This window comes from Siphateles boraxobius, unplaced genomic scaffold, assembly GCF_051911475.1.
Source record: "Siphateles boraxobius isolate OS27281-9 unplaced genomic scaffold, OSU_SipBor_1 42, whole genome shotgun sequence".
Lineage (NCBI taxonomy): Eukaryota > Metazoa > Chordata > Actinopteri > Cypriniformes > Leuciscidae > Siphateles > Siphateles boraxobius.
The window spans coordinates 1,954,289-1,967,454 of NW_027509053.1; the positions used below are offsets into that span (position 1 = coordinate 1,954,289).

A 13,166-nucleotide genomic window follows, 5' to 3' on the forward strand; every position below is an offset into this window, starting at 1 on the left:
CCCTATGGTAGCAGAGAACGATCTTAATATGGTTAATCAATAAAAAAAATTTATTGTAGATTTGACACATATGATTTTAAAGTATAACAGAATGAGACCATCATATGGCGCTTTTCCACTGCATGGTACGGTACGGTTCGGTTCGGTACGGCACGCTTTGGCGCTTTTCCACTGCATGGTACGGTACGGCTCGGCACGGCTCGGCACGGCTCACTTGTGGCGCTTTTCCACTGCATGGTACGGTACGGCAAGACTCGCTTTAAATGGTACCACCTCTGTTGAGGTTCCAAGCGTACCGTACCGATACTAAAATGTGACGTGGAAGCACTGTAGATCACTGATTGGTCAGACAGACATCAAACCCGCTAGATTTAAATAGCCAGTAACAGCCACCGCTGTAGCACCTGTTTTAAAACTACTTGCTTGACTTGCTTGAAGAAAAAAAACTTCCAAAAAAGAAATGGCTGAATCGTGGTCAGTGGAAGAGAAGCGCAGACGTTCCTCTTGTTAGTTGCCGAGGAGCGGATAAACTATAACGATCAGTCATAATCCCACCCACTAGAAGCGGTACTAACTGCAGTGGAAAAGCAACTGAGCTAAAGCGAACCGAGCCGTGCCGCGCCGGGCCAAGTCGTACCACGCAGTGGAAAAGCAAAGCGAGCCGTACCGTGCCGCGCCGAGCCGAACCGTACTGAGCCGTACCGAGCCGTACCATGCAGTGGAAAAGCGCCAATAGCAGTAATAGCCATGAATGGTATGGATATTGATACCTCTATGGATGAGGTCAAATCTTATTTTAGATGTGTAAATCGCCGTAAAGCTTGTGGACCTGATGGTATCAGCTGCAGGACACTAAAGGTGTGTGCTCAGTTGGCACAGCCCTTCCATGGGTTGTTCCAGCTGTCACTAGATACAGGTGTCATTCCCAGTTTGTGCCTGTGCCTAAAAACAATAGACCTAAGGAACTAAATGATTTGCGCCCTGTTGCCCTTACCTCTGAAGTTATGAAATGTTTTGAAAAAATAAATTTAAAACAACTTCTCCATGAGGTTTCACCTCTTTTAGACCCGAATCAATTTGCCTATTTTGCAGAGAGAGGTGTTGAGGATGCGCTGCTATCTTTGATTAACAGCACACATGTGAAATGCCATGAAGAGCTTTGTGACACTGATGATCAGAGCCCGAAAGCACACAAGGAGCATGGAGCATCCAGAATGGACCGAGACGAAAGAGACATACAGAAGATAATGGAAGCTGTGGAGCAGAGGCAGAATCCCTTTGATCTTGATAGCATTCCTGAGGAACTGATCAACATTGCAAATGGTCAGGTTGCATCTGAGAAAGTTGCAAAAGAACTCTCAAGCTTCCTCTTAGATGGTGCAAAGCAGAATGTCTGGCAAAATCAAAAAGAACAAAGAGCTTCTGGGAGCCAGAGAAAAAAAATCAGTGTGCAACCTTCAAGGACATGAAAACATCAGTTGGAGTCAGCATATCTAGAAAGGTTCACATGGAGTCAGACGTGGTCTTTCGAAGATTACTGGCTGTCTCCAAGCAAAGAGAGGTGTCCATGGAGACTGTGATGTCTCACGAACTCGCAGCTGTCCCACCCTCTTTGTTTTATGATGATGGAAGCATGAGGAAGACAACAAAAGCTGACCTGGCCAAGAAACTGGAGGCTGTTGTTGAAGAGACACAGCAGCTGCCAAATGTTAAAGAACCATCAGCATACATCATTGATGGCATGGCTCTTCTACAGAGTATCAATGATTCAGCCTTTCAAACGTTCAATGACCTGGGTGAGTGTGTCTGGAAAAAGATTGCAACTTTAATGGGAAAGGAAGGTAACAGCTGTGTTGTTATAGTGTTTGATAGATATGACCACCAACACTCAGTCAAAGATCTTGAAAGACAAAGAAGAGGCACCATTCACACCAGCAGACGAACACATATCATCACAGGACAAACAAGTGTTCCAAACTACAGAATATACCTCAGAATAAGTGGAAACAAGGCTTATCTATGTAGCTTTGTTAGCACCTACATCGCCAGAATTGGGCCAACGAGAATTTCTTCAGGGAACACTGTCATCTTGGCAGGTGGCTTTGAAAATGGTCAGGAGGTTAAGAGGGTTAGCAAGTCAGGCATTGACATCATTGACATCTCAACATCTTTACAGTGACCAGGAGAAGGCTGACACAAGGCTGGTGTTACATGTAATACACCTTGCACAGTCACATTCTCGTCTAATTGTCAAATGTGATGATACAGTTGTACTAGTTTTGCTTCTGTACTATTCAAGCAAAGGTATGTTTGGATCCTCAGCAGTGTTTATGCACTCTGGACATGGCCTTAAGGAAAGATTCGTCCCTATCTGTTTGATCGCTCAGAAGCTTGGAGCAGTGCTTTGTGATTGTTTACCTGCATGCCACGCCCTCACAGGTTGTGACACCACAAGCAGTTTGTACAGAATTGGGAAGGCCACTGCCCTCACAAGACTGAAGACCCATATTTGTGAGTTACAGGAAATGACCAAATTTGGACTCTCTGGTAGCCTGGAAGAAGCTTTGCCTGTGGCAAGAAGGCATGCTCTCCTCCTGTGTGGCCAAAAGAAAAAGGAGGATGGGCATCCTTGCACCAACCTGGATGAGCTGAGGTACACACTAGCATCTACCACAGATTTGTCAGCAGCAAATCTACCCCCAACAGAAGATGCCTTCCAGCAACATGTGCTGAGAGCCTTGTACCAAACAGCAGTGTGGTGTCACAGCCACCTGGCCAAACCTCTTCTCTGGAACCCAGTTGGTAGAGGATGGAGGCTCAGAGAAGATGGGTGCATTGAACCTGTGATGTTCCAGAAGGCACCAGCACCTAAAAAAGTTAGAGACATCACCCAGCTCTACTGTAAAGACGGAAACTGCAACGATCCCACCAAATGCCAGTGTCTCTAAGTGGGCTTGACCTGCACAGAGTTTTGCTCTTGCCCTTTCCCAGACTGTCCTAATATGACCCACTTTGTCACTGATGACAATGTGGACGAGTGACAGAGGTGTGTTGCAGTTGTAACATCAAGGGGGGCTGACCTCAGAATGGCTACCCAAAGCAGTTCATGTTCCAAATGATTGCTGCTAGAAGAGAAGAGAAGGCTCATTCCCCCTCAGAGTGTTTGTTTTGTTAGATTGCCATTTGTTTGATTTAAGACAGTAATTTAATTTTTATTGTGTGAAGTTAAGTTATAGTTGTATTAAAAGGCGCATTAAGGTCAAACTGCAATCCTGATTCCTGGTCTCCTGTTTGTCCTATGGTAAGGTGTTATCTTTCTATTTCAATCGTGGTTTCCATATAGTACAAGGTGCCATATGAAATCTTTAATTATTAAATGTATCTTATATTTGAATTTCTCAACATTCTTCTCACCACTGATAATGGGCTTTGGACTAAATTATGTCAGTGTTCACTTTTCTTTTATTTTAGACACCTCATACATTGACTGATAGAACACACTGATTTGTCATGCTATATTTACATATTTGATATTGCTGGATTCAGCACAACCCCGCCTTTCCAACAAGTCAACATATGTGTTTCTTTGATAATCCCTTGCCAAGCAACCACAAAGTAAATGAAAACATTCTGCATAGATATTAAATTTGTGCATGTCCGCTTATTTTAGGCATGTGTTTATATGTCTCTATTTATTCCATACATCAAGATATTCACATACAGTCTTTTCTATTAGTTAAAGCAATTTCCTGACTACAAGCATGTCAAGTTTCAAAGCTCTCAGAGCTTGTGTGATTGATCTGCACAAGTTTATATGCCTGAACTCCAATACGGACAGGCTATATTTTAGTCCTTTTTTGGTTTTGGGGTGTACAACAATATCTATTAATTTAACAATCTTAGCAGTAAAATATTTTGAGCCAATAATCCATTTCATATATGGGAGACCTTAAAGATGAGGAAAAAAATTGTTGGGTTTAGTTCTACCTCCGGTAGGGGTATCTCAAAAACGAAAGCACTTTTTGACCATTTGTCACTAGCCTATAACAGATCACTATCAATACCTCTGTGCCTTTAGGAATTCCAAATGGCCCTTTTGGCAAGAAAAAGGGCATTATAACAGGAAAGCAAATGTCTTTTTTGATTTTCAACTGAGTGTCCCCTTCATTTATACAGCGCTTTTAACAATATGGACTGTTTCAAAGCAGCTGTACAGTGATAATAGGAAATTACAGTAACAGAGATTGTTTTGGCTTTACAGCAGCTCTAGAAAAAAGTTATTGTCCAGCTAAAGTTAGTTTTGATCGATTCACTTCCGTTGCAAAGATCAATAGTTATTAGTTTAGGGGCCGCTAACACGACACCGTTCTAACAGAAAAGCCTTAACGCGCTCCGGCCCGCTCATTCGCACAACAGCGGTGCCTGGTGGCTCGAGAACGCAAGCCTTGAAATAGGTTCAAGGTTTGTGTTCCATCTCTGGAGACACCATCTCGTCTGTATACATTGTCAGAACCACCTCTGTGGCATGTAGTGGTTTTTGGGCTAACAATGTGTTGTAAAGTTCTCTTGAAACCAAGGAAACTGCAGCTCCAATGTCTGATTCCATTACCAAAATGTATCCCTCTACATTTGGCTTTACACTGGCTACTGTTATTCCTGTTGAATAGGGGCCATTCACATATCACATTTTTTGCGCATGCAAATTCGTTATTTCAAATGTAGATGTGCGAAAAGCGCACCGCAGTTATGTGACAAAAACCAACCAATCAGCTTTCCGTAACAACATCGAAAGCTGGGCCGAACAGCTGATCATAGGTTTTTATTTCTCATCTACATAAATATATCTAGTAGTAAAGCTAATGCAAGGGCTAGAAATCAATTAATCCTTTGCTGATACTTCCTCGTCATCACGGAGAGCGCAGTTCATGGTTGCATAGCAACGACAGATGCTACGGGAGAGCAAGCGCTTATGGAAAGAAGGAGAAAGCAACACGGCCGTGCTTTCCACATGTTTTTAGACACGATATATGAACAATAAAGTGTCAAATAAAGGAGTGTCCTGTCATTCTAAAATTCTCCTTTCACTCAGCGTCTGTGAAGTGGAGCAGGACAACATCCCACCAATCCTTGATTCAGACTCTCATCCACTGTTTAGGGCCATTTTACTGCATGATAAATATAAGCAGCGGCACAACGGTTCATATGCTCATTGTCTCCAAATTATGACCAGAAATGGATAAATATTAAGTCTGCTTTTTAAAACAAATAAAGAACCAATGTAGGAGAATGGATATTATGGGCAAACAGCGGGAAACTGTATATTCGTGCAGTGTGTGCATGTCAAAAAATCTATCTGGATTTGAAACTTGTGACATATAAACTTAATCACGTTTAGCGTTCATGTAAACACTACTTTCGGATTCACCAATCGGAATGAATTCAGTACGATTGATACAAAAGTCGTGCATGTCATCATTAAAATAGTCAACGTGACTACAGTGGTTCAGCCTTAATTTTATGAAATGACAAGAAAACTTTTTGTGCGCCAAAAAAACTAAATATCGACTATATTCAGAAATTTCTTCTCTTCTGTATCAGTCTCCGACGCGCACCACAGCACCACGAGGCATGCGTGTGGTGATGACGCAGGACCTGGCGTTCTGACATATGACCTACAAGCAGACGAAGACCACTACAGTCTGTGAATTATGCGGATATGTTTTTGTGCACTTTCAGTTTCTGACCCTCTGATTTAAAACACTCATGCCTGGTTTCACAGACAGGTCTTAGATTAAGCCAGAATTAGGCCTTAGGGCAGTGGCGGTTCTACATTGAATTACACCCTGGGCGAGACCCTCCTTCGATGAAACGTGCGTTATTTGGAAGAAAGTCGAGGTGTGACTGACTTTAGCCCACTAATTCCATTAGAGCATCGGTTCCCAACAAGGGGGTTCGGTCCACAAGGGGGCGTCAGCGAGCTCTTTGTCATATTTTGTCATATTTCAGTCGCGTCATATTTTGAAAAGTGTTGAACGGGGAGCATTAAAGCAGCAGTCCGTAACTTTTTTTGTGTTCAAAATTTACTACATTTATATAATGATCGAGTACATCATGAATCCATTTTCCAAACCGTGTTTTTGTCTTATCCTGAGTCACTATGCTACACCTATAATAAGTGTTTATATTGGGACTATTTTACACTGGTTCGGGTTGTACCGCTGGTGTAACCCAGTGCCTGCGTGACTCGTCATAGACATAAACAGAGAGAAGTAGCTCCGGCTACAATGTTCTTCCGCAAGGCGCATTATTCTGTTAATAAACGCATGTTTATTAATCGCTAGAGTGCCAAATGGTCATATTAAATTAGCTAATTTTATTCAAGATCCCCTGGCTGACCAAAAAATGGGTTTTCAACGAGGTCCCAAACACCAGTCATTTTGTAATACCCTATAGCCTATTAATTATGTTTCCCTACACAGTACTTATATTTTTGTTATTGCATTTCAAATAGGGCCAATTGATAGGCTACTCCTAGGCTTCCGTTTTTAAATTACAAATGGCTGACTGATATTTTTGTTATAGTATTTTCAATATTATACACTATTATTTGTGCATACACATATCTGGTTATAGTAATAAACATACTATTTGTTTAAAAACAAAACATTTTTGTCATCCTTGCTGCAAGCTTACAAGAGTGACAATATCAATAAATGTGAAGGGGGCCCTAAAATATTTTTTTTGGAAAAAGGGGGTCTCGGAAAAAAAAGGTTGGGAACCACTGCATTTGATTATTGCTCTATACAGTATATTATTGCTCTTCAAAACTCCGGCCAGTTGATAATACCTAGAATATATAAATCGACTGCTGGCGGTAGATCCTTTTCCTATTTAGCACCAAAACTTTGGAACAATCTTCCTAACATTGTCCGGGAAAGCAGACACAGTCTGTCAGTTCAAAGCTAGACTAAAAACACATCTCTTTGGCTTACCATACACATACTACATTATAGACTTCTATAATTCAATATTAGGCTGCTTAGATTAGGTCAGCCGGAACTGGGAACACTTCCCTCAAATCCTGATGTACTCGTTACATCATAAGAAGAATGGCATCTACGCTAATTTTAGTGTCTTTGTTTATCCCGAGGTTTTCCCGCAGCCTGCCGGATCCAGGCCGTTTCCAGAGTTTAAAGTCTGTTTAGAGAGAACGGTGTCGTCTTAGCGGCCCCTAATTTATTAACAAACTATCATTTAGACGGAAGTGAATCAATCAAAACTAACTTTAGCTGGAAAAAACATTTTTCAAGAGCCACTATAAAACCAAACCAATCTCTGTTACCTTAAATTATATCTTTATCTCTGTAAAGCTGCTTTAAAACAATCTACATTGTTAAAAGCGCTATATAAATGAGGATGACTTGACTTGACTTGATAGTGGAAAGCATTAGATATGGAGCTGTTGACCAGTCCTGCCAACCTGGCTGTGCACTGATCAATTAACATATTGGTTCAGTAGGCAAGCTATTAAGTATTTGTTTCTGTTGCTTGATTGTTTCTATTATATTATTTATTTAAGTTATATCTGCTACTTAATGTTTGACCGCTCTCTTATAGTTGTGTACGTGGCAAATATCTGTGAAAGATGGACAAGTTGTTAGACTAAGCTTTCAGAATTTCAGTCTGGAAACGCAGGATGTCTGTGAGTTTGACTATGTGGAGGTTTACGACAGTACAGACACAGTTCCTGACACTGTGCTGGGGAGGTAAGAATACTTCACTTCTTTCTCTGCTTTTTTCAAAACTTTTTTCTAAAATTCATCACTACATTATGTGCATTATCCTGAAGCTGACTTTAATTGTGTTATAGAGCAGCTAAATGACATTTCTTCAGGGATAATTGTATTTGATGAACTGGAGCAATTAAACAGTTGCAGAATGACAGCAATTTATCCTTTTTACAGACTGTGATGATGCATTTCTGCAGTAACAATATTAGCTATGGTCCCCCATTACCTCTATACAAGTTTACCCTGCCACACTCCAAACCCCCGACTAAGTGCTATTACTTGCTAATTTGTTAATCAGTTTCTTGTTAGTTAATAGTAGCTAACAGTAGAATGTTAATAGTGCGTTACTCACTTGTTCCTGTGTCGTTATTCATTAATGATGGACCTGTTCTAAAGTGTTACCCTGTTGTACATAAACTCCCATTCCTCAACACACACAGGTCTTACACTTAACACAGAAGCAAAAGAAGTCACAGTATTTCTGACATACTAATCCTAACCATCACACAGTCCTTTCTGCATTTTTATAATGAATTCTTTACTTCAAAATATTATGCACCACTATCATTCTATGCAGGTATTGTGGTTCAGCCCTGCCTCCCGATCTTACCTCTTCTGGACCTGTGATGACTGTTGTGTTTGTGGCAGATGACGGTGTTGCTGACAGTGGTTTTTATGCATCATTTAAGGCCATATCTCTTTCAGAAAGTGAGTACCACAAGACTCCACAGCTTTTGTCAATTTAAATTTTTGTCAACATTTTGTGAACCTCTAAGTTTGTAAAGCTGCACTGCATCATGTCTTTCTGCTTTAAGGAACATGCAGTCCAACACAGTTTGCCTGTGGCACTGAGGAGTGTCTTCACCAGGATTGGCTGTGTGATGGATGGAATGACTGCGCAGATGGTGCAGATGAGCATGACTGCATTAACTCTACCTACCCTCCTTTCAGTGAGAATCTATATATATATTTACATTAGGGCTGTCGATGCAATGCATTTATTTAATAAATTAGATAGGGTAAAAAAAAAAAAATGCCTTACAATTTTTAATTCATTTAATGCAACCACCCCGCCCCAGACCTACATAAGTCATGTGACATTTCATACAGTTGATGGTGACGAACATTATGCCCCTAAAATTCAAGATATTGGGACAAAAATGAGTTTTTGTCTCATATTTATATCATATTATATAGTTCTTGTTAGTTTTTGTTCCAAATAGCACGAGCACAAATGTGATACTGATTTTATACAACAGATCAATAAATAAGAAATTAATATTGTGTTATATTTTAGAATAATGTAATATTCTAGAATATATAGAATAATATAATATACAATATTGTCTGTTTTTGATTCCTATAAAGCCATAGCAGAATGACTGTGAATCTCGCAAGCAAAACAGTTTTTCTGATTGAATTAGTGTTTTGAGTGAATCAGTCGGGTGAACCAATGATTCAATGACCAGTTCATCATGTGAGACATCAGGCTTGTTCGACTTGAAGCAGTGCTGCACAGACCGATCAGTGCATGACATCAAAGTACCACGATAGCGATTAGAGAGCTGACGCCTCTGAATGCTTTTGAATCGCTCTCACTGTACTTTGATGTCATACACCGATCAGTCTGTGCAGCACCACTTCAAGTCAAACACACATATTTACTTCATTCCTGCATGAATCTGCTATTTGAATGAATCGAATTAATGAATGACTCATTCAGACATTTAGCACCACCTACTGGCAGTTTTAGTTCCTTGTTTAGAATATTATTTCATTAAAATAATAATTTCTTATTACATTTTAATAAAAAACCCAGTTAAAGGTATAGTTCATCCAAAAATTGAAGTCATCATTTACTCACACTTATGGCGTAAAAGGTTTTGTGTATTAAGTTCTGTTGAATAAAATTTTTGATCTATTTCATGCTTTTCTCATTTAACACAATAATGACTTTAAATGATCTTTTGTGGGTAATCTCTCAACCAAATTTGATGTGCGATTAATACTTATGTACTTTATATTCATCAATCAGAATGATTTCAGATACTAGTATCCACCCAGGGCCATGGCTTTGATATCGTAAGTCCCAGTGCAGGTTGTTGCTGTAGGACCCCTCGGTTGAACAGGGGACCCCTCCTAAAGCTCGGGGCCCTTAGAATCATTACAACCTATTGCCCCGCTAGCAACAGGCCTGTATCTGCCAACATTATCAAGGTTAGGGCTGGACGATATGGCCAAATTTTATATCACGATATATTTCTTAATTTCGGTCGATACGATATAATTCCGATATCGATATGAACAATATAGAAGCCTCAGAAAAACTGCCAAGAACGCCCATAACAGATGTCTGCTCCTACAATCTTCTGAAAAATGAATTTGCCAAGTCTATGAAATCTGCTGGAGTCTTTCGCTACTGCACCATAACAAACTACATGAAGCAATGAAATAACCCATCATAACAATAATATTCTCTTCTCAATACCTGCTACAAGACTATGAAAGCATATGGGTAGCAATATTCAGTTTGAAATGTAATATGCAAAATGACAATGTAATATGTAAAATGGCAATGCATTTCTGTTTTTAAATTTACATTTGTGCAACATTTGGAATTGAGATAATCATTTTATAAAGTCAAAAATGTTCACAATTAATATTTTGTGTGTAAATAAAACTGAAATATACAGAAATTGAATAAGGTTATCAAATAGTCTGAACTGCATAAATTATAAATTAAATATAGATTAATCCTTATTAAAGAAACACACGTTCTTTAGACAAGATCAGTGAGTAATTTGCTCTGTTCCCCTTTGTTCTTTGGTTAACTTAACTGACAGACAGAATTGGCTGCTGTCCCTTTAAGATCTGTCGCTGATGAGAGGATCTTACGCATTTAATTTTCTCATTTGGCTACTCTTAACTTTCATTTAAGATTTTATTTAACTCATTTAGACTGTTCTTGTGAGGATACAATTGACAAAACGGACATTTTGGCATAAATGTGTGTGTTATTATTCAAGCACTAAAGAAAGAGAACTGGATTCTGCGCGTCGTGTGCGTGTGTGTGTGTGCGTCAGGACATTCACAGGGAGCGATACCTGCTCATTAGAACTTGCGGTGAGCTATTTTTAGAGTGTGGACTCGACGTTCCTGGCCTCGGACGCGCGCATCGGCACAGTCTATCTCCTGATCCTTGTTTGATGTGTTACCGCTGCTAGTCGGACTCGGTAGTCACACTCCGGCACATTTTGCAGCATGCTGAAACACCGAAACACCACTGAATTTATACCACTGAATTAGTCTTTCCTCTCTTATCAACTATTTCGTATGCTTTCTGACGGCTGCGCGCCTAACGTCAGTCAGTGACAAATGCTGCTATGTATATTGAAATATCGAAATATATGTGTTTAAAAATCATATCACCGTTATCGAAAAAAAAAATATTGCGATATATATTGATATTGAATTATTGTCCAGCCCTAATCAAGCTGAAGAGCGACAGTTCCAGACCTGCAGCCATAGGGCAGAAGTGAAAGGCGGAGCTTATACATTCTTAAAGGGATACTCCACTTTTTTTGGAAATAGGCTAATTTTACAACTCCCCCAGAGTTAAACTGTTGAGTTTTACCGTTTTTGAATCCATTCAGCCGATCTCCGGTTCTGGCGGTACCACTTTTAGCATAGCTTAGCATACATCATTGAAGTGGACAAGACCATTAGCATTTCTAAAAAAAAAATGACCAAAGTGTTTCGATATTTTTCCTATTTAAAACTTGACACTTCTGTAGTTACATCGTGCACTAAGACCGACGGAAAATGTAAAGTTGCGATTTTCTAGGCTGATATCGCTAGGAACTATACTCTCATTCCTGGGTAATAATGATACCATGAGTGCAGCAGGCGCAATATGACGCAGCGCCTGAAAATAGGTACCTTCCGTCAACTGCGCTGCGTCACATCATTGCGCCTGCTGGACTCATGGTACGGCAGTAAAGTTTCTTGATTATTACGCAGGAATGAGCGTAATAAAAAATAATAAATGTGTAACTGTGTTGTTTCCCATTTTACTGTATTGTGTGATAATATTATTTAAAGACAGAGAGTATGTGACATATTTATTGTCAAACATTCTGTACTTGACCATATAATGAAAAGCCTTAAACTGAAATATCATGCTAAAAAGTTACTTTTTTAATAGTCAAAAGTCACTCTCATTGAAGAATCACATTCGTATTTATTTTTTTTCTTCTCAGCTTCACCTTGTGAGCCCATCCAGGTTGAAATGTGTAGAGGTCTAAGCTATAATCTTACATCCTTTCCAAACATCTGGCTGACTGTTTCTGATCAAAGAGAGGCTGCTTCTATTCTGCACAAGTACAGGGTGAGAAAGCAAGTTCTTAATGTGTCAAGAGAGTTATCTTGATCAACAATACAATTCACATTTTATTTGGGAAATGTGTTCTGATATTATTGCAGGTGCTGATGGAGCTTGCCTGTTTTGAATCTTTTCGCCGGCTAGTATGCGGTATGTTTTTGCCCCATTGTAGCCCTCAGAGTGGAGTTCTGCAGCCATGCCAATCCATCTGTTCCACGGCTGAGCAGCAATGCAGTCAAGCTCTTAACCTGATCAACTTGAACTGGCCCTTCAACTGCCATCTCTTGCCTGATTCACAGGATCCCATGGAGTGTTGTCTTCCATAGGACAAATAACTGTGTTGGCGGATACACCACAACCTAAAATCAAATTGGAAAATGAGTACACTCAGTGATAAAAATCCAGGAGCAAGGATTGTCCCTTCTGTGCATAAAGTGAAAGAGGGTTCAACTACACTGTAAAAAAAAAATGCTTTGAAGTTGTAAATAAAGCTAAATTGATTGGAAAACTTGGTAACATTTTATAAGAAGGTTTCATTTGTTAACATTAAAGGGGTGGTAAAACAAGATTTCACTTTTCTAACTTTAGTTAGTGTGTAATGTTGCTGTTTGAGCATAAACAACATCTGCAAAGTTACAGCACTCAAAGTTCAAAGCAAACGGAGATATTTGCTTTTAAAGAAATCAATTTCTAAGGACTACAGCAAACAGCCGGTTTTGGACTACACGACATTCCTCCGGGGTTGCTGATGTCAGCATATCCCATTATTTACATAAACCCCTCCTCCGAGAATACGAAATAAGGGGGGCGAGGTCATTTTATATTGCGTTGGAGAAGAGTTATTGTGGTATAGGAGTGTTGTTGCCGCCGCAATGTCGTCGAAACGCTGTTATTTTCATCAGTGCCCGGATTGCAGGTCCACTTTGTTCAGCCTTCCTAGGGTCGCGGGAGTTAGGGATCAATGGTTAATTATTACCCAAATCTCGCTCTCTGTG

General features: G+C 39.8%; 1 protein-coding gene across 1 annotated transcript in view; it reads left to right on the plus strand.

Annotated features, from left to right (window-relative positions):
• The window catches only part of LOC143707654 (membrane frizzled-related protein-like), a 49,156-nt gene extending 36,473 nt beyond the window's left edge, over positions 1-12,683 (plus strand). The window contains exons 7-11 of the mRNA XM_077200043.1: positions 7,618-7,766; positions 8,368-8,498; positions 8,606-8,740; positions 12,050-12,177; positions 12,273-12,683. Of these exons, the coding sequence (XP_077056158.1) occupies positions 7,618-7,766; positions 8,368-8,498; positions 8,606-8,740; positions 12,050-12,177; positions 12,273-12,497 (768 nt within the window). The 3' untranslated portion in view covers positions 12,498-12,683. The remainder of the gene's footprint in view (positions 1-7,617; positions 7,767-8,367; positions 8,499-8,605; positions 8,741-12,049; positions 12,178-12,272) is intronic.
• The last annotated feature ends 483 nt before the right edge of the window (positions 12,684-13,166 follow it).